Below are 22381 nucleotides of genomic sequence, written 5' to 3' on the forward strand. Positions count from 1 at the left end.
TGCTAGAGCGTTAAATTTTTTGAGTCTTATGTGCATGTTTGCTTTAGTGAATCAATTTTGCATGCAGTTGGAATAAAGCTAAATTTATGATTCATAAAAAAAAAGGTGCATATTGCTTTAAATGCCATAAAGATAACTTTGGTCCTTGTGTTTTAAATTGAGGAGTACACACACACTTGACTTCACTTTAGTTGGTCTACCACTTAAATGGAGGCAATTAGCACTCAATTTGTGGTCACAGTAAACAACATTCATCAGGTTTTCAGGGTTAAAAAAAAAAGAGTTAGCCCTTCAAAAAAGTTCACAACCGTTCAGTTAAAAAAAAAATTAAAAAATTATTCATTTTGGCTCATTGATGAAGAAAAAAAGGGCCAAACACAAACAATGAGAGCCTCGCCAATGTGTAATTAAATGGGTGCGAGGTAGTTAATCCGTCAAAGGTTGAGGGGGATCGAGTGATCGGCGTGATGCTGATCATGCTTTATGTATGAACGCCATTAACTTGTCAGTAGGTGTTGTGTATCCATCGTGCATGTGTGTGTATGTACCGCATGCGTGTGTATCGTCAATCTGTGAAGCAATCCAGGGCAGCGGTTTGATGTCATAAGGTCAAGGAGTTCAGTTTTTTCTCCCCCCCCCCCCCAAACAATACAAAATGACTTGATCCATAATTACTGTCCGATGCGACGGCGCGTTAGACAATTAAAAGCCATCGATCCTATTTGGCGTCAACCTGTCAGCTGCTCTTAAGCATCAAGCCGCTGACCTCCCGCGGCTCACACCCGCAATATCACACAACAATTTGGCCTCTGAGTGAGCTAATTCATTAAGTGACACGCTAACCCAACAGTAATCTGATTATCCTTCTCCTAACACCTCATCACGTACACACAAGGGGAGCTCAGTGGCAGAGCAGATATCAAAACAAATGTCTTATGTGATTTAAGACTCACAAAGGGGACCTAATAAAAGTATAAGCGTCGACTCTACTTTAAAAAAAAAACGGATTAGGATTGTTTTGATTTCGTCCAACCGCTTGATGAAATAAAAATGAGTCATTCTTATTATGATGCAACTCGCTGTTAAAGTCATCTTATAACTCCAACACAAGTTTGTGCAACTAATCATGTAAATATATCACACCTCATAACGTCCGAGTCATCATATGAGCTGCGTCCCTTGCATGTCATCTCAACAATCTAATCCCGGCTCGTTTATATTAACCGTCTGATCGCTGCATTTGGGACAGGGAGGGAGAACATCCATTCCTTGTGCTAGCACCCAGCAATGCCTGTGTGCGATGGTAGGATCACGCGATCATGCTAAAAGAGGTAAAGTCAGCCAAGTCACGCATGGTGAGGCTTTGCAGGAGTGGAGATGCCACTTCCCGGCATCTGTTGTTAGCGTGATGCCGACGACATACACTCCATGTGTGTGTGCGGTAAGTTGCTGAGATTTTTTTTCTATACTTTATATCAAATTTAAGGAACTAGAAATTGCCAAGTTGGTATCAAGGAATAAGAATGATCCAAACCATTTGATGATGAATGACGGGAATGTGGGTCAAGCAGGTGTTTCTGGCCCAGAAGACTTTCCAAAGTCACATTGCAGCTGTTTAACACCTCGACCCGATTATATAAGACTATTTTATGGAGATAACTTTCAAATATGCCTGTTTTACGAGCATATGGGTATTATTACTTGTGTTTTGGCTTGAAGGTCAGGAGGGTTATTTTTCTTTAGCCTCGCGCGTGACTAGAAACAATCCATCAGCGTGCATATATTTGTCGAAAGGACCAGGAATGTTAGGAACGGGATCGTACTTGATGATTGATGAAGAATATGCAGCCGGAATCAAGATTGTAAGAGGGGGTCTTTGTCCAACGTGTGGTCAGGGGCGGACATTTTTCAGCGAGGGGTACCAAAACATCGCACGTTCTTTACATATCGAGCGTCAACGGGTCTAAGAACGCTGCATTCAAAAAAAGTCAACATTTTTCCTCAGGTGGAATGAACCAAAAAGTAGCTCCGCCCCCTGCCAACCTCATTTCAAATTACTCGAAAGCATCTGAGCTTTGCCGAGCTAACAATGATTATTATGTGTCACGCACATATTTAGGGATGGGATTTAGGATTGAATTAAAGTCTCATCAAAAGGAAAGTAATTAATAGGAAGACATCATGATGTCATTGATGAAAATAGCTGTCAAGTAAATAACAATAGGCTCCAAGCCTCTAAAACCAAAACACTTTGAATATAGTAAAACATAGTGTTTATGGCGACATATAACATTGCACTCGGCATGTCTTTAAATAAATGCTTTTAAAAAGGCTTTTTGAAGGCATCAAAGACATTTTCCCAATATAAACAAAGGATGCAATTTCCACGCCGTGAAACCGCAGATGTCTGAGGGATGAGAAGAACATATGTTTCCAAAACACTTCTCTCTGGAGCCGCAACTGTTCCTTTACAGTACGTCACTTTACAGGCAAGCATTTTCTGCTTTCAGCTGATTTATGAGAAGGGCCCCTGGAATGCCTGAGCAATAGATTCAGGATGTTTCCTGGAGGAGAGACTTTGCTGCTTTGGAGGAAGCATCAGCACAGTGACTAAGATCAAGACTCCTCCGCTGATTTATAACTCCATATCTGTTATTTGACTCATTGTAAAAATGTGATAGGAAATTATTGACTTCAAATAAATGTAGAGAAATAATCATGGGGTAATTTCAAATATCTATTGGTGAGAATGAACAACTAAAACTAAATGTTATATCACAACAAAAATTCCCCTTCTGCTTAACGTTTAAAAGGAACGAAAGGAGCAACTCTGATTGGCTGTGACTGATATGTAAAAAGTTAAGAGCCAACTTTTGTAACCATTTTTTGGGGGGGCTATTCTTCATTCATACACTGCAGACCGATAAACACACACACACACCAGTCTACTGCTGAGCCAGTGTCGAGGATAGCGTGAGAGGGCCTAATGCGATGTGTCAAGCCCAGCAGTAGCTGGCCATCAAGTAATGTGCGCCCTGCCAAGTTAAACCCTTTAAAAAGTCAAAAGGGATTGGCACAGAGAAGGACAGACACCTGTAGAGAAGAGAAAGACATATTCATGGAAAATTAGACAGAAGAAGTTAACAGCCGAGTCACGAAAACAAGCCCGTCAACTCCCCCCCAGATTCACATTGTAGTGAGGCGGGAAGTGGTACCGAAGCTCTGCGGTTAGCCTATCCGTTTCCTCAGTGACACCAGTGATTATTACCGGCACCACAAAGCCATTTAGTGCTGACAAAACACCTTTGTATCAGCCCACGGTGGTTTGGGTGAGCCAAATGAGGACACCTGATGTGTAACTGGAGATGCAATGATTGCTTCCTACAGTATAGTGTTTTAAAGTTTAAGTCACACTGATTTAAAATAAATAAAAAAAAAAAAAACTAATAATGGGACGGACTATGTGCACAAAAGATGCAAAAGAGAGTTAGGATTTTTACTTTGTTACAACAAATCATATTTCATCAATGGCTGTTGTGAAAGCGCTATATAAATAAAAATATATTGTATTGCAATGGAATTCTGCTAGCTTCATGCTAACACATATGTAAAATACCATAGACCAGCTAAGCGTAGATATATGGTAATGACATAATTCGAAGTCGATACATCTTCTAAATTTGGAAAACTGTTACTTAAAGATAAAACACTACAATGGTTGAAGAAACTTTGAAAATCTTTTCCCACAACAGTGTGTGGTCTTGTCACTCTGACTCGATTTCTACTGCGGTTTCTGAGTTTTAAATAGCTGGCTATATAATCTGTCCATTCTAGGGGAGCACATCTTGTTTCTGAAGAAATTTTATGGCAAACCATGCAGTTAAAAAAGTACTTTTCTGATATTTTTTTGCAGCGTTTGCACATGGTACAACTTTACTATCAGTGTAAAATATACCTGTGGCGAATGTAATGTACATTTTTTTTTTTTTACTTTCCATGACAGTCTTGTTTTTTTTCTTAACGCTTTCTTTTCAGTAAATGAAAACGGACAGCGGCAAAAATGCATTTACTGTACTGCATGAAATATGATATGACATCTGTCCCTTAGTCCCGTTTTGTTTTGTTTAATGAAAAGGCAAACGCTGTTTTTTTCTTTCTTTTATAAGATAAAAAGGGAGAAAGAGAGTAAAAGATAAAGACAGTCCAAGGAGGGAGCTATCATAAAAGGAACTGAGAGTCTTGTTCCCACTGGACAATAAAAGATGAAGGAAGAAGAAGTCCTTTGTGGCTTCCACTATACTGGGGAAGACTGTCAGTGGGTGTACCAGATGTGAATCGAACATGCTTCAAGTTTCAGAGTTTTCCTTTTCTTACTGAAGTGGTCTCGCCTCGCATACCTGACATATTATAGATGACAGCTTTAATTGCACGGGTATTTTTGTATTTTGGAAAGTGACCAGGACGATACGCTAACATATAAACGAGCCTGTACTGTATAAAATGTAAACAAACAAGTGGGATGACAACCACATAATAAAGCTTTATCTGCATTTTTTTAATAAAAGGATATCCTTACCCCCCCTGGCCCCCCCAGAAAAGAAAAATCCTAGCTCCGCCAGTGTCTGTAATTGTTTCTGTTACATGTTGCTTTTTTAGGTCCACTTTGTGAATCCCTATTAAATTGAGAGAACATTGCGACACGTCAACCTTCCCTGCGGCGAAAAAAGACTGTTGTAGTATGCCACAGAATTTAATTTATGACCATTTTCACAAGTGGAAGCATATCAGCTCATTTGCTCGACATTCAGTACTCAAAGCAAAATCACAGCTGGTATGAATGTTATTTCCCACTTGCCAGAATCTCTTTGTTGCGTATAAAGCGCCATAAAAATTTTTGTTTGTTTCTTGGACGATTAATACTGGGTAACATTTCACTGAAATAAAACTTAAAAGAACTTGACAGATGCATAAAATATTGCTTGTTACGACACGGTGGTTGCCTTCCTGTTGCTTCAATTCACGTCGCTTGTCTTTAATCCAAACAAGCTGCTTGATATTGTGCCAGCAAGAACAACACTCTTCTTGTTCCTGCTTCATTGTGTCACTTTATAAAAACAGAACACATTTTAATCTGTCACAATGCGTGACATTAAGAAAAAAAGCAGAAGTGAAGACTGTGCGTGGAAATGTTTTTGTCTTCTAAAATCCAGGTGTGTCACTTTCACATCCTGAAGGTGTGTGCATGATGAATCCACGTGTGGAATTCATATTTTGTATGATGTGAATTTGTGTGGGCTATGTGGGAGGCAGAGAGAGCAGGGATTCCCTAAAGCAAGTTCACTAAATCCTCACCAGGCACGGATTCCCAGGCATCGCGTGCAGCAGGGTGGTACTGTTGGACTAAACCACGCCCCTGCACACACACACACACACACACACGCTCGTAACAGAGTGTATTGCAACGCTTATCCTAGTGTTATGGGAGGATTGGTGAATTCCCACCATATACTCACCTGTCATTCCCAATTATATCCATAGCTGTTGTTTGTGTGGCAGAGTGAGACGTCTTATCGCGACGGCATCTGGTTAACCTCAACTCTGCTTCCAAGTTGCACATCGGTGGACGTGCATATCCCCAACTGACATAGTTTGTTAACAAAGAATATACTGTAAAAAAAAAATGCAAAAAACCTGACACCATTACAACATTGGATGCACAGCACCTGTGCAAACAGTGCGATACAGGCGGGTGTGTTTTGGCAGCGGGGGGAACCTTTAATTAGCCTTTAATTAGTCTTATAGCTCCCATATTTCACATACTGAGACGCAGTTGTGGAACAAAATAGGACGTAAATCACTGCTTCAACAAAATGCCAACTCATCAAACCCATCCTTTTCTGTTATGTGATCAGTTTGGAAAATAGAGACAGAATTTGAAGACGATAAATCATCACCGGGATAGCAACTACTGTGTCACCCAAATGGCTGTACGTTGAAATTTGTACTGCACGATGCATGAGCCGACGTCCCTAAATACTCCATGATTTACAGACCACAACTGAAGAGTTATGTAATGGTCAAACATGTGGCCAGTATTGCAAACAAACCGTCGCACGCAACGCCAGAGAGGTCGTCTATGTAGCGTCATGCCACTGTGCTCTCGCTCGCCCGCATCTCACTCTCTCTTGCTCCCAAAGGAGCACTTGCGCGGCTCACTGGGAAAGCGGTCAAACATTATTAGCTCAGCAACATGCCACTGAGTTTTTCCCTGCATAAGTCGAAGCCCTAAATAGATTTAACGCTGCGGCCGGAGCACGCGATGTCCTCTGTCTCCAGAGCCATTGATGAGCAATGTCAAGTAGGAAAGTAACCCCATTTTGTGTGTGTGTGCAAGGTGATGGAAGGAAATCCCAAAAATTCAGCTAATGAACTTTTTGTGCTCTGCATACTTTTCCTGCTCTTTCTGTGACGCCCCGAGATGTCGCGTGATGTTTGCGGAGGAGTAACTATAGCATCGGCCATTTGCTGATAGCCGGCCGGCCTGACAATAAACAGCAGTGTGATGGAAAATTTCAGAAGGAGGCCAGACAGGTAGGCGAGGCTCCTTGCGGGGTTGACGGCAAAGAAAACAGGGCGGTCACAAGATGATGCAGAGAGCTGATCACAGTCATAGATACTAAAAATCAACAAAAAAACTTTGCTACTCATATGCTGGCTTGCTTCCACAACTCTTGCAATTTATTTGAAGATCCATCTTTTTTCTAACTCTTCCATACATCATTAAATTCACATTCACCCGCATTTCGACACTTGCGTGGAGAATGAAGCGGCACATTTCGCACCAGCGTGAGAGATGATACACATATGGAGGACGGAGGAAAGGATTGGCACGAGTTGGCGGTAATGTATCGCTCCCGACGGAACGAGTCGCCTGCTCAACACAAGCCTTAATTGGCTATGATCACGCTAAGCTACGGAGATGTACAGTAGAAGTGACAGCTGGAAAGATGAGAGCAGAAGAAGAAAGAGGGGGCAGAATTGATGGCGTGACGCAGCAATTTTTGAACTGTAAATAATGTGCGCATGTCACACTCACTCTTTTTTTTTTAATTATAGTGAAAGCAACCATGCTTGGCTAAAAACAAAAAGATGATTATTAGAAACTGGGGCCACAAGGCAGATTTGTGTGGAGCTGCTCTATTGAGTGTGGAAATCAATTTAATCACTATTTTGATATCAAGATAAATACATATAAATACTCGTTGTTATATTTGCACGGGGAAAATAAATTCCCATCTATAGGATGTGACGAGGACGAGTGTGCCTAATGAAGTGTCCGGCGAATGTGTGCAAAAACATGTGGAAAAGCGTGAGAGTCGGCCCGGCCGCCGCCTTGGTAACAAAGATGCCGTTTGTCATGAGACAGACCCCGTCGAGTCTTCTCCTCTCTCCTCTCGCTCATCCCGCATCTCGCTCTCAGTCCTTGTCCTGGTATGCCCTCCCCCTCCCTCCCTCTCTCTCTCCCTCCATCAAGCCGCCATCCCTGTTGAGCGACTCATGCATGGATACAATGTGCTCCACTGTGCTCTTTGAAGGCTAGCATTACCGCTCACACGCAATCGGCACAGAACGCTGATATGTTCCGCCCTCTCATTTATCTTTATTTCTGTTTTTTTCCCCCTTCTTTAATCCACTTGCCTGTGTTAACCCTTTCCACGACGAGGGCCGTCCTCCAATGTGTCATTTACAAGGCCGAAAAAAGAAAACACCGGCCTTTGATTCCTTTTCTCTTTTAAGTTCCTAAAATTGCTTTTGTGGTGACCGTAGAAGACGACACGCCGCGCGTCCAAATATTTGAGGGAACATTTTCATTTTCGACTACGTTTTCATTTGTGAAGCAAGTTGAGTTTGCAAATGAATAGCTTGCACCTTTCTTTAATTACAAGTCTGCGACCGCATCGGCTCGACGGCAAGCCTGTTAATCGCGTCGAGAGGAAAATGATTCCAGTTGACGAACGATGGCGTATGATTTAATTATTGTAAAGTATTATTGTTAGTATTTTACTGTCACAGTCTTAACCCAACGGTAGTATGGTTTTCTCTTCGAACGTCGTCATAAATTCCGAAATACGCTATGTGCTGTATGTAATATGGGCATCGACAGCATGTAGTCTTTGATTTCAATTGTTTCCTCGTGGTCAAGCTTCCAACAGAGCGCGAGCCGCAGACATTTCTCCTGGATATTCCGAGAGTGCCAGCGCCACATCAGGAATATGATACTTGACGTGTTTTTTTTTTTTTTTCCTCTCCCGCTGACTGAGTGACAAAAATATTCATTTCCTCCATCTTTTTTTCATTTCAGGCTTTGTGTATGGTTGCTGTACAAGCACGCGATTGAGAACGCTCCTATGAACTGCCCTTTGGTGTCGCTCCCTTGTGATCTGATGACTGAGACAGAGTAGAATTGTTTGGGTTCCTATAGCGTCATTAGATGAGATTATAGGGGGGAAAAAAATCTATTTTCTTTCATTACGCTTTTTATTCTACATTCTCATGACTGACAAATGCAAAGTATTTTCTAAAAGCGCCATGGAAGTGACGTGTCCCAAATCCCTCGTGGCACCCGTGGTTATTCCCTCCATCAACTCGTCTTTTCACACTCATTCACAGGCGCTTTCGCTCACTCCTCCGCTGGCTTCGACGGATCGTTTTCATAACCACTTTTGCGAGGTCACGGCCGTGTCTGCGGTAGTCACGCAAGGCCCTTCGCCTGCTCAGTCAGCGTTGCACATACGCACACATTATGCTTTAACCCTGTGTTGGAGGGGACAGCGCGCCAGCTTCCCCCCATGCAGCCGCAACAGACACTCTGAAAGGGTCAGCATGTCTATTTTTGGCGTTGGGTGCTTAAGGCATTCCATAGCACACTTGCAACCTGTGGCTGCAGGGTGGGAATGCAACTGGTTTAAAATGAGATTAAGCAGACTGACATTGGGTGATGAAGCAAGCTGTCACTTCAGGTAGCATTCTGCTACAGGGGGAGGTTAGAAAGCAAAATTAAACTTAACCGAGGATTAACCAACATGTGGTACGCGTCCTGATTATTGCTGTTGATGAAAACGAACAAACTAAGACTGCAAAGAAAAAAATGCATTTTTGTTAAGGTAATAAAAGGCTTGGGGAAAAAAACTATATTTTACACAAGTGAAAATGCCAGAAAATTCACAAACTTGATTTGAAACCTAACTGAATTTAGGAAAATGAACAAAAGGAAAAACTAAGTGGAATGAAAAGTCAAAAAATGACAAAATGAAAAATAATTTCAGTTTGGCTCATGTAAACTCGCAAGCACGCTAGCTTGTTGTATGCTTTGACATATATTCACTTTGCAAATGGAAAATAAAACCTTGACTCCTGCTGTGTAGTCATTTTGTAACGGCAGCTTTTCCAGCTCATCAACTCTCATTTAGTGACGACTATCCCCAAAGAGGAGCGAGCAGAATATCAACAAGACAGCTCCAAAACGGCGTAGAAATTGACAACAGGTTTGGCCAAGGAAGCTTTCCACGGGAAGAAATTCAAGTAGCTGGGGCGAAAGGCTCGCCAAGAGGAACAAGGTCGGGGCCCTGAAGCTTTCTGGCAGGTATTAAGCTCCTGCGATCCATCCAGCTGCTGAGTAAATCCATGAGAATCTATTAGCTGAAGAAAAACCTTGTGATATTTGTTTATACTCGATGACATCTAACAAAGCCACGGCCAAGATGAAATGAAGCTTGCAAACAAACATGACAACACTATGCGCACCCCCCCCCAACCACCAATCTCCATCCAGTCCAGTTCAACCCAGCCCCACATTAAATTCACTCATGGTATAATCTGATTGCGTGACATGTTGACCTCATTGCAGGGGTCCTCTTTTAGATGCGCTGTGCTGCTCACTTAGAAGGGACGTTTCATGTCGTTCCATGTGATGGAATTGCTTCTCTTTACTGATCGGTTGTGGGAATGAGGAAAGGGTTGGGCTGGTGAAGCGGACATGTGAGAAAAAAAACTAGAGTATGAACAATGAACAGAGAGGGGGAGCTGTTTTCAGAGTTAAAGAATTAGACACGAATTAAAACTAATAAAAAAATAAACAAGGACGCTCTAAAGGACGCAACAGAATTTCATGAGAAAACTTTTGAAAAAAACAAATCTATTAATTAGCCAACCCCGTCATGATGATGTTATTTATAAATTTTACCACATGTATTTTTTTTTTGGGTCAACATACCACTCGACCGCTCCACCTTGTTTAGACATCATGGAAGGGTTTGTTTGCTTCTCTGGAGCAGTGACGAGAAAAAGGGAAAAAAAAAAAAAAAAAAAGCCCTGAAATTTCCTTGTTTGTTTACATGCTTCCTTGATGACAGAGATTGAGTCACTGGGCAAAGATAACCAACCTACACTTTGTAAACAACACGATTATTTGTTGTGGTTCACCGTAGCAATCATAACGATGCCCCCGGTGGCTTGTTTTGAATATTAATCACTTGATAGCTTTGTTGCCTAAGCCACAAAATACAAAGACAACAAAATCAAATATGAACAGATGGTGGAGATGATGCTCTTTAGCCACAACGGACTGAGCAACTGACCAGCTTCTGCGCGCTCACGACGGCCGACTTTTCTAAATCCGCCGTAGCATGATCACGGCGGTGACTAACTCGTTTAGGGACACATTGAGGATATTTTTTCTGTGAGTTTACGCAACGTTGCGTGAGAAGGAAAGGGTATCCGGTGGATCCAATTGCCCTGTGTGAGTGGGGCAGCGCCTCCATGAATGTGGCCTTTGAGTGGCAAGACGCCAGTAGACAGCCTACACTTATAGCAAATCTGTGAAAAAAGAAAAAGGCCCGATGAGACTTCAAACTGCTGCAATTATGTTCTCCTCCTCCCCCTCCCATGTCTTTCTCTCTCTCTCTCCCGCTCTCTCGCCATGAGTCAGGAGGAAGGATTCTCCAGTCAGCTTTTGTTTACACTCATATTACTCATGCGAGGGACTGTGACGTTTCACCGCATCAATTTCAGTTTTATTTCTCAAAAGACGAAGAAAATATTATGTTGGTTACGTCTGAGTTTTCGTATTTTTTTTCGCCGTTTTTAAATGTTTGTTCCCACTTTTCAAACACTTTAATTGCATCGAGTGGATTGATATGTTTCTTGTTTACTCAGATCCAGATTGGCTGTCACCTATGTGGAAGACGACTATAACGCAAAAAATAATAACAAATTAAAGTGCTATGCTTTTTTTTTTGTTTTTTGGGAGGGGACGGGGTTACCGAGGGCAAACAGGTCACCACACTCGCACGCACAGAAATAAATCCTGTCAGCTTGTTGTCTTCTTTTTCTCTTCAATGTTTTTTTTTCTTGCTGTTAACCATACATAGGCTTGCAGAGAGAAAAAAAATGAAGACATTTTTTTCTGAAGGTATACAGAAAGCCCCTAAAGAACCTGACTAACACTATGATTTACTCGCTTCTAATAATAGCCGCAAACTCACAAAAATGCATTGCTTCTCATGTTAATCCTGCAATAGGAAGTGAACTGTCTCTCAAACTGGGTTATCCGCTTTTTGTTGTTGCCCGGAAAATCAAATAAGGCCTCACGGTGAACATCTGAGAGGCGGGAAAAAAAAAATGGAGGTAGCCGAGTTCCATTTGCGGAACAGATCTTTACATGACAGTGGCTTAGCAGCATGTGTGCTTTAGTTTGAACTTACTGTATAGCGCAGATGGAGATATGACACCCTTGGCAGTTATATGGATGTAAGTCAGCTTTGATTTTGGAGCTATATTTACATCAACAGCCCAACAATGTCGCCTGTCACATCAACATCTTTGTGTGTGTGAAGGATGTTTCACAGCCAGTAAACTAGGTTAGATTAATTTGTCAAACTGTGAAACTTTCAAACCTGAATTTTGGGTGGCATTCAAGCACGACAACAAGAATTTGATTGGATTCCTCTAAAATTGTCGGCAGCCAAGGAAAGCATTGAAATGTGTTAGGTCAAGAAATGCGCCACGATGAATCAACTGTGATTGAGAAATAATAGGAGTGCCGCATGAAAAATAGACACTGGTCTGACCACATCCAGCTGAATATTTGTAGGAAAACAAGGATTGAAACTCAGTGCTCTGACTGTATGCGTGTGCGTGATGCATATTTAAAACATTTGCAATTTGATGATGAAAACAAACCCTGGCACATTAGCATGGAGAATTTCCTCGCTCCGCACGCAAACTTAGAATAAGGGAGGGCTGCACGGCCGAGTGTGTGATGTGTGTGCGTGAAGCTGTGGGCGAAAAGCTAGCAGCTGTTTAAATTCAGCGCTCTCCACAACATGCCAATTTAAACATGATCCTCATGGACGGAGAAAGAATTTGACACACTCGCCGTCGCTTTCTGTCACTTTCTATATTCTTTACAATATTTCAAAAAGAAACTGTATTGCACTTTGTATAGCGCTGAGTTGACTTGAAATATAAAGTGACTTCTCTGGCAGCTCTGGCAACCGGTATGAAACATTTGATCGGTTGTCATGCGTGTGCTTTAAGAGGTCAAGCCATTGTGCTGGTGAATAAATCATCATGCTCAGAGCTGGTGCATGGACGGCGCGCTAGTTTGATGCCTGTGGCGCCGAGTCGAACAAGGGCACAAACACACGGGAGCCGACATTGACTCACGTCAGCCCATGATCCGAATAATACGGAAGATGAATTGCAAGTGAGCTGGATTAAAGATTCATTTCTATTTGCAATTTTAGTAATGACTTGTGAATTTGATGCACAATTTGTTTCCGCGGGCCACATAAAATGATGTGGCGGGCCGTACCTAGCCCCCGGGCCTTGAGTTTGACCTTTGAGTCAGCACACACCTGCCATCATTTAAAGTACCCTTGAGTAATCCCAAATATAGTTCAGATGTTATAGAACACTATTATTTCATTCTTTCTTGTGCCAGGGTTTTGAAATAATTCTTGTTCAAATAAAATATGGATCACAAAAACCTGACTTCCAAACAGGGGTGTATACACTTTTTATATAAGCAATAAGTAGAAGTATTTGTGCAAAATTAAAAGTACTCATTCAACTCCTACACTCAAGTGAGAGTTTGAAGGAAATACGCCGGAATTTTTGTCTTCAAATCTGGACGGAGAGATTATTTTTGTCACACGTGTGCACATTCCCCTAAAATCCCAACATGCATTTCAGCCATGTCACAGCTTTGTTTACTGTCGAACACTTAAAAATACACCTTCCATTCTCCCAGCGAACAAATAAAGCCCGGGGGCTTGAAGGACAGAGCGAAGCGCGAGTCACGCAACCATCAGCTCCGCCCCCCCCTCCCCAATTCTTCCTCTCTGCCATCTCGCTCGCTCGTTTTCTCTCTCGCTCTCGCTGTTGCTGTCAACATACTCGCTATCCTGACGAACTGGATACCTGACTGACTGCATGAGACGTTTTCCCTCCCCGTCAACACAATACGTGGCTCACGGTTGTTTGCTTTGTCTGTCTTGTCTGCTTGGCGACAGTGTGAAATGAGGACAGACTGTCTTCTTTTATCATTTTTTTTTTCCTTCTCGCTCTGCCCTCTGCATGCATTATTTTGTCATGCGCACTCGTTCGATCATAATTCGGCAGGGAGTTCAATGAGAGTTCAGGCTGCTCCGGGTGCTCAGCGCAAGGCCACGGCCTGCTAGCCATTAAAGCGCACACAAACGTATTTGAAATGCCACTTGTGTCACATTCCCTCTGCTTTTTAAATTTTTGAGTGGGGTAGCGAATCTGAAATTTGAAGAAACCCACTCAATGACCCTGACGCTGAATTTACACTGCAAGTGTTTCAATTCTGCTGTACCGGGTCAAATGCCACCTTAGCTTAGCGATCTTTCCGACCGCATCGGAAACGAGATCCATTTACTTTTGAAAACAACAACGGAATGCGCAATGAAGCATTGGCCTCCAAACATAAAGTGACAAGCAATAATAACAGTCTGTTGTACAATAGGCCCAAGCTGTCAACAAGAAGATAAAACCTACAAATGCTCATGTCGCCATCTGAGTTTTATTGCCAATAATAACATATCCTCGTTTTCCATGTTGGCCCATCACGAGGCTACAAATTTTCAGAAGCAGTTAAGCCCAAATGAAAACAGCAGCGGTCACTGTTGTTGCTGTTTTTTTTTTTGACTGCTTTGTTTCACGTTGTTATTCTTGTATTTAAGCGTTTGTCATTGTGAAACCATATCGTGCCAGAGCGGCAGTGTCATCGAGTTCATTCATCAACCAGTGTGAATAGGCTCTCCGTTCGCTCGGTTTAGCCATCAACAGATCGCATTACCGACACCACTGAGCTTTTTATGCGGGTGGCCACGTTAAATTGGTTGTGCCGTAGCTAATAGGCCTCGGGTTCTCACTGGGAGGAAAAACTGAGGGCCGTTTGAGGATGACGGCCAAGGTTTTGGTTCAGAGGAGAGAATCTGTGTCATGACATCAATCGTTTTCTTTGTGGTTTGTCTATTCACCATGCAAACAGAAAGAGGGAAGGATGCAGACAGCCAAGTCTTTATTACCAGACACATTTTTTGCATGTTATGAATGCTAAAAAAACATATTAAAGGCTTAAATTTAATGGAATACATTTTTGTTTTGGTTTCGAGTTAATTGATTGTATTTTAATTCATTTAGACCTCCAATAACGTGGAGCATTTGGAAAAAAATGGAAGCACTCTGATGCCAGTTCACATAAGAAAATGAGCATCCATAACAAGTTTAAAAAATGGGCTTTTGACATGTGGTTTCGGGCAGTTCTTCATTCTGCATGCTGGCATAGAGATCAACCAAGTTTGTTTGTTGTGTGGTTTCTTGAATCTAAACTGTAAGTGCACTTTGCAAACCAAAATGGTTTGAAGTGGGGGCAAAGTTTTTATAGGCTGACTTGTTTCTATAACAGTGATCAATAAATTAGCTTACATGACAATTGTCAACCTAAAAACAACTGACCCAGGTTCAATCGAATTTGGGTTTGGCGAGTCGAGCGCCGACCTCCCGCCAAGGTCAGACAATCGCAAACGTGATGATGTGTTTGTTTTCAAAAAAAATGCAAAACGACGCCAGTTCTGTAAGTGGCAGCAGAGCCCTTTCCTATTTTTTTGTGCAGACTTTTTTTTCCCTTCAATCCCATCCTCAATGTCCATCTAATTTTATCTTGGTCTCTTTTTTTTTTTTTTTTAAATCCCACAAAAACTTGCCAGGGGTGTGTAGATTTTTTCTATCCACGCCATGTGCACATCTACAGTAGGATCCAACAAGGTGTTCCTCCTAAGTGAATCTAATCTCCATCGTGCTTGTTGCTCTCCTCGTCATCCCTGTGCGCTCTCTCTTCCTTGCGCGCTAGGCGGTAGCTGTGACAGTAATTACACAAGACAGCCTCCAACAATAGTGTTGGGCCAACAAAGCCTTCTGCTCCCTCTGCATGAGTTCTATTTGTCTCTTCACACTCACTCAAACTCAAACACACACTCTACCCATCTGTTTGCACACACACACACACAGACACGGCAAAGGACCACGCCTCCCGTAGCTGTTACAGTTGGCGTCTAACGGGGGGGGGGGGACCCCCTTGGCACTGGTTTGAGTAATTCACTTATGGCCTTTTGTGATCCCGCAAGGCTTTGTTGGCCCCCAAGCCAATAGAGACCAACTTCACTCAAGCGAGTTCAGTGTCTGTGGCACGAGAGGCCAGGCAGGGACAAAGCGAGTGTCATGCCTTTGATTCGAGCAACTAATGAGTTAACTGTGAGGATCCTAAACGCGTACGGCGGCGTCTCTATTCATGCTTCCCGACATACAAGGGATTAGCATGGCTGGCCTGTTGTGCTGGTTAACAGCTATTGTTTGGCTGATTACCAGGGAGCGGGCGAACACACATACATGAGAGGGAGGGAGGGAGGGGCGGGGTTGTGCCGACATGCAACTAACGCGCAATTTAGCAGGAAATCTTTGCACAGATAACTAAAACGTTCGATACGACAAAGGGAGCCGAAGAGCGTTATTGATCTCGGACGAGAGACATGAGAACGTGTCATGAATGAATGCAATTTTTATTTCAGTCTAATATCTAGACTGAGTGATCAATGGGCTTTGATTTTTGGATAACCAAGCTAAAACAAATTTCCAAATTGTGTTTTAATTAAAAAAAACAACAACATTTGAAGCAGATTTTAACCAAATTAATATTTCTGCACATTAAACTTCAATTAGGCATCCATAAATAAGAAGCACCTGATTGATAAGGCACACTGTCAATTATTTGTCTCAATATTGTTCACTGGCATTGGATCAATTTTAGGCCTTCAAACCGCTGTCGTCTGTCACACGGTTGAAAATAAAAACCAGTTTTTAAAGGCCATCCTGAGAACTTGCGTGAGATTTGTCCGAACACGTTTCCACGTATGAAGCCTCCATACAGCTACTTTGTCTGCACAACTTGTAGCACGGAATTACAGACATCGCATGTGGAGGAAAGAGGAAGGAGAAAAGCCTGAGCGCTGGCATTTAGCCTGATCACGCACTCTTGGTGAAGACAAAGAGGTGATTTGCTTTCGTAGAGGTCAGTGAAAGAAGGAGAAGCACAGGAGCCCGTAAGGGGGGAAAAGAAATAACATGTTCGACGTGATCCGAGGAATACAGAGAGACATTAAGCTGGTGGGCAAGTGAAGGAGAAGACAATGGACTCAAATGGTTGTCACGTTTGAAGACCATCATCACACAGAAGAGCAAATCTTCTCTGCTTCAACAACCGATTGAGAGATTCCAAAGGGTTTTCTGCCCGGGTGCTCCTCATCAATACAAATACGAAAGCCTGGAAATGTTATACGAGAAAAGCGTGAGAATGTGAAACCGCCGACTCGGCATAAAAGTGCAAAGCGCGTTTAGCTGCCAATGCTCTAACAAGGAATTCCACAAAACAGTACGTAAGCATTTCTTCACAGCTCGCCACATTGACACTTTTGAGTTGAACTGATTCCTGGTGATTACTCGCTCGTTGCGCTCTGGGTGACTGACTCTCGGATCGGGTCAAACACCGGGGGGGCCAGATGCAAAGGCTTGATCGCTTTGAGTGTTCTCTTCAGAAAAGATGCTGACAAATGAGTCAATGAGCTGTGCAGAAAAGGAGGCAACATACACCCGCTCGCCATATTATGACCACTTGGACAAGCTAATGAGATCCAAGACTGCCTTTATAAAGATAATGTAATCCTATCTACTGTGAAATTATTTAAAGATGATGAATGAAGATAGAATCACTAAATACTGTGTCGTTGAATTGTGAGGTAAAATAAAGTTTTATATCTCATTAATCAGAGGATGAAGTCTATTTACTTGAATTGACTGTAATTTAGTTTATGAATTTAATCTTATTTGTTTACTTTTGGGGGAGGCTTTATTTCAAAGAGGAAGATAGAAATCACAATGTGTGATCAGCTAAATTTTTAATTTAGGGAAAAAAAAATAGGGAAGCTAAGGGACAGTGTTTTGTTGTGTTCACCTTTTGCTAAATAACGGTTATGATTTACGATTACGGCATATTTTTAAAAAGTGAGACCTTTTATTTTTTTTATTAATATTTTTGGAAAATGGAATAAAATCCATCAAAGTGTGAAAATAAGAGAAAATCACTGGTGTGTTTTGATCTATTTCCCCAATTGTTACATAACTGTCTGCTGTCTGTGGAATGACGTCATTAATGGCGTGGGCCTGGTGTGAGGCTGTGGTCTCGATGGCCTTTCTCTTCCTCTTTCAAGGCACCTCAGAAAATCCAGCATTTGATATATATGAATATATAAATATATTTGTAATATATTTGCACGTGCAATCCAGTCCAGTGGTCTACGTGAGTGTTATGAAGGCTATGAAAGACAACTGGGTCTTTAACAGACACACACCTCGCTGACACGGGGATGGATATATTTACACTTTAGGTATTTATTTGAGTGGCACCGTCAGTTAGTGTTGACGGATGGACCGATTATTTGTAGGAAAGAAAAAATATAAGCTATGTTTATGCTTGATATTGTATTTGGTCAAAATGTGCAAATGAGTAGAGGTATGATAATGCCATCTAAGATATCCATCATGTAATCATTTTACTACTGAATGTTTTTTTTTTTTTTAAAAAGACTATGATTTTTTTTTTTTTATTTTAAATTTATCTTTCTTTCCAACGTCCTAACTTCAGTTTGTACGCTTAACTACCAAGTACGTAATTACAGGTAATAATTAGCAATCAGTTTGGAAGCCTCAGGCATGAAAGAATCCACATTATTTCTCAACTGTAAAGTTTGGATTATATTTTTTTCTACATTTTATTTCCCTTAATTGATTCATGTCCAATAATTTTCCAACTACAAATTAAAAAACAGAAAATATGAAAAGGTTAAAAAAAAAGTCTCCAACACATTCCGAATCAATGATTCCTTTTTCTTAATAACAGAGAATTTGCTGTATTCTTTTAAATGTCTTTCATAAATTTAAAACCAAGAATGGGTAATTAACAAAACAATCCCAGTTCCAATATAACAATGAAATGCAGTCAAACAAACAGACTCCCCAAAAACTCAATTCAAAGGGAAAAATAGACAACTGGGGCAGATAGATAATGAAGGAGGGATTGTTAATCCTGAGAGTAAATATTTAACAAGCTCAACAATTACTGTGAAGCCTGTGGGCCTAACATGGAAGCGGAGGTAGTCAGCTGACACACACACACATATGTAAAAAAAAAAAATCTATTCTAACAATCCTATCATTTTTACCTTGTCAGTCCTACTAAATACAGTAATAAAAAATTACAGCTTTTTAAAAAGGCCAAACAATCTATCCTCAATCCAGTCAAGTCTGTGCTAACCCACATAACTTCTCAAAGTCCCCCCAGTGGACATAAAGCAGAAGTACAAGCGCATCCGTGGAATAAACTTTGGATACTATCTATTGGTGGGAAAATAAGAGAAAGTGTTGTCACCATTATTATAATGTGATTGTTGTTCTATAGTACAAAAGATCATCGGGTCAGTGCAGAAAGTATGGGCTGCAAATTTCTTCCGAACTAAAGGGCTCCGTTCCACTTCCAATTATTTTCATTAGTCGAGCATCAAACGACAAGTGAGCAGGTCAATTGCCGCTGCTGATAAGAACCCTGACAGAAGTAGAGCAACTCAACAGAGAGCCTTTGATAATTATTCAAAGTTGATGAAAAATGAGTCCAGATCTTCTTCTATTCTGCCAAAAGTGTACCTTGCCTTCACTTTAGACAGCTTTCCACCACACTTCCACACTTTCAACTGAACTCTGTCAACACAGATCACAAGTCTTCCCAGAGGCAGCTGTTGTCGTCGAGTACTTATTCATGAGACGCTTTTGATAAGCCCAAACAACTTTTATAGCTAAATAGGTAAAACAGGTAAGCGGGTGGAAATTAGCTCTGCCTGACACTCCCACTCGGTGAATGTTTGAGAGAAACAAGGAGGAAGAAACCGAAGCCATCAATTAAGCTTAGTGTGTTTTTTCAATGTCTTTAACCCGTGCATCATAAACTTTTAATTATTATTTCTTTCAAACTGCAACAACAAAAGCGCTCCAGTTACTCATTTGATATAAAATGAAAAGATAGATTAAATCCAGTGTATATTTTGGACCGCTTTGCAATAATGAATTGCTGGCAAGATTGCAGAATATATTAAATATGAATATAGTTAGTACTGCAACAGCGCACCTTTCAGTTCTGAGAGAAAATGTTTTATGTGAAAATCACCCTTCGAAAAACAATTGTGCAATAAATTGTTTAATACTTGGTGTGTTATTTTAGACACACACAAATGTCATCTCTTACCTTGGAAGAAACTCTTGACGCGGAGGTAGGAAACTGCAAGGCGCAGCACAGACAGTTTGTCCAGTTTGGAGATGACATCCGGCGGGAACGGCAGCAGGCTGGCCAGCCGGTCCAGCTCGGCATTCAGCCTGTCCCGGTGCCGCTTGGACGGGTTTGTTTTCTCATTAGCAGACGACGGTTTCCTGGTGAGGTGAGTCAGTGAAAGATTTGGAACATAAACACTTTTCACCATGCCGACTTGTCACTAAGGCTGTTTTTTTTTTCCTCACACACTTGCCTGAAGCATTGTGACAAGCAGTGAGAAATAATTTAAGTCCGTGAAGCTTAACTTCTTGGGGCCAAATGAAATTTTGACCTTTTTTATTTTCCAATATAAAGCTTACACTGTCATCTGTTGAATCCCTGATGGTCTTGCTCCACAAGATAAAATGATCAATTATTGGCAAGTTTTAAAAAGTCTGCCATGGAAAATATATATTTGACTTGTTGTTCTTGGCAGGGACACGTGATCATCTCTGCAAATGTCCCTGCCTTAGAACTTTTCCTGCAGCCTTTCTCGGTGCACCACACAAAACTGTTTTGTTCTTCCTCCAATGACAGCAAATGTCTTTACAGGGAGAAAAAAAAAAATGATTTAAGCACTACAATATAGCTGTCCTGAATGTCATGAATTATATATTCGTATTCACTGGGGCTTTTTTTATCCTTAGTTAAACTCAACAACCCTTAACACCCTTAACAGTCATTTGGTCTATTGTAAAATTACAAAAAAAAAAAAAAAAATTACTAGTTAACTGATGCTGACTTTTGTTTTGGTTACAGTTAATTGCTTTTATGTCAACACTGATGATATATTAGTTGTAATGCCTAAATGTTTAACAAAATAATACTGGTCATTAGACTTGTAGCTGATATATGCATTTGATAAATGAAACTGGAGAGTGAAAATGATCTGAATTAAATTGATGTCAATACGTCACAGGAGGATTTTGCTGCATTATTTAAACGCCTTAAAACTGTTACTTTTATTTCTTTTTTTGGTCACGCTTGAAATTTTTATGTTCAACTGATTTAATATTAATGAAATGATCTGACAAAATTTGACTGGTGGGTGGGGTCATGCTGTTCTAAAATGTCAACAGCGTCAAACACAACCTTTTGAGCCTGCAGCTACAAAACAATTAGTGTATGTTCAAAGTCAAGAACATACTAATTACATGCAGACAAGAAAAAGTCATGTGATGAATAAACAGACAATTGCTTGTATCTTATAGTTGAATGCTCATGCTGTTTGGGTTAAAATATCACAATATTCACTTAATATCCTTGCAGCCCTGGTTGCAGACCTCCTAGTGAAACGTGCACCCATTACTCGGCCTGATTCTGTTGTCCAAAATAGAAAATATAATTCTTAACTGCTTTTGGACGGGCTTCCTCCGCTTTCTGCCCGCGTACATGCAGTCTCCAGGAGGGATCATGATCTTGCGCTCCGTGGAGGTAACAGGTGCGCTGTGGAAGGAGACGCCAACACACAGATGCACACGAGGGACTTTTCAACCTTCCATGTTGCTCCCACTTTGTTTTGAGACTCGAGAAAAGTTGCTCAAACTATTTCAAACGATTATGTCTAGACAGCAACTCCAATGAGTTACAGTGTAGGTAGATTACATGCAAACTACTAAATGGTTCAAATGAGAAAGTTGTGGGATAAGTCCGAAAAGCAAATTTGCATATTGACAAGCTCAGCAAAGAAATAAAGTGTAAAAATTTACTCACCCGGACACGCTGTGGTTGTCAGTTAAGTCCAGTATAGTGTTTCAGTGGAGTCACATTAAGCGTAAAAAAAAGATAGATGTGTCCCAGGGGGGGTTGCACCCACTTAACAGGGGCAAGTGATAAATCCACGGGAAAATCAAATAATCGAAGAGCTTACAGCTGATGTTTTCATCAGCTTTGTACTGCTCGCGGCAGATGTTGCCTGATGCTTTATACCCAATTGAGTCGCCTTCACTTCCTCGCCTTTCAGGTGGCGGATTCCTCTAAATGACATGTCGAGCTCTTCGCACGCAACTCCGCCTCACAAACAGTGCGCGCGCACGCCACGCGCACACGCTCATACGGATACAAGCTACACGAGGTTTGTGGTGCTTTCAGGGCATGTCTGCATATAGGAAATATCAGTAATATCGTGCGTGATGGATTTTATTTGAATTCGTGACGTACGTATTAAACAATAAATAAAACGCAAAAAAATACAGTATTATGATTTAATATTTATCTGATAATAAATCACGCCATTTATCTTGAAATCGTTTCGATGTAAAGTCAGTTTAGGTTTGAACAAGATTCACGTGAAGCAGGCATCAGCCCAAACCGACCCCGGCGTAGCACGCGCACGCACGCACACGCATCGGAGAGCCGCGTTGAGGGGAGGGGTCACACGCAAGG

At 41.4% G+C, this 22381-nt stretch overlaps 1 protein-coding gene across 1 annotated transcript in view; it reads right to left on the reverse strand.

The window, feature by feature from the left end:
• The window catches only part of ahrra (aryl hydrocarbon receptor repressor a), a 36484-nt gene extending 14443 nt beyond the window's left edge, over nucleotides 1-22041 (reverse strand). The window contains exons 1-3 of the mRNA XM_088363507.1: nucleotides 21710-22041; nucleotides 21350-21442; nucleotides 19934-20115 (exon numbers count right to left, since the gene is read on the reverse strand). Of these exons, the coding sequence (XP_088219633.1) occupies nucleotides 19934-20115; nucleotides 21350-21411 (244 nt within the window). The 5' untranslated portion in view covers nucleotides 21412-21442; nucleotides 21710-22041. The remainder of the gene's footprint in view (nucleotides 1-19933; nucleotides 20116-21349; nucleotides 21443-21709) is intronic.
• Nucleotides 22042-22381: the final 340 nt, after the last annotated feature.

This window comes from Syngnathus floridae, chromosome 20, assembly GCF_059516105.1.
Source record: "Syngnathus floridae isolate MCC-2025c chromosome 20, RoL_Sflo_1.0, whole genome shotgun sequence".
In the NCBI taxonomy this organism is placed as follows: Eukaryota; Metazoa; Chordata; class Actinopteri; order Syngnathiformes; family Syngnathidae; genus Syngnathus; species Syngnathus floridae.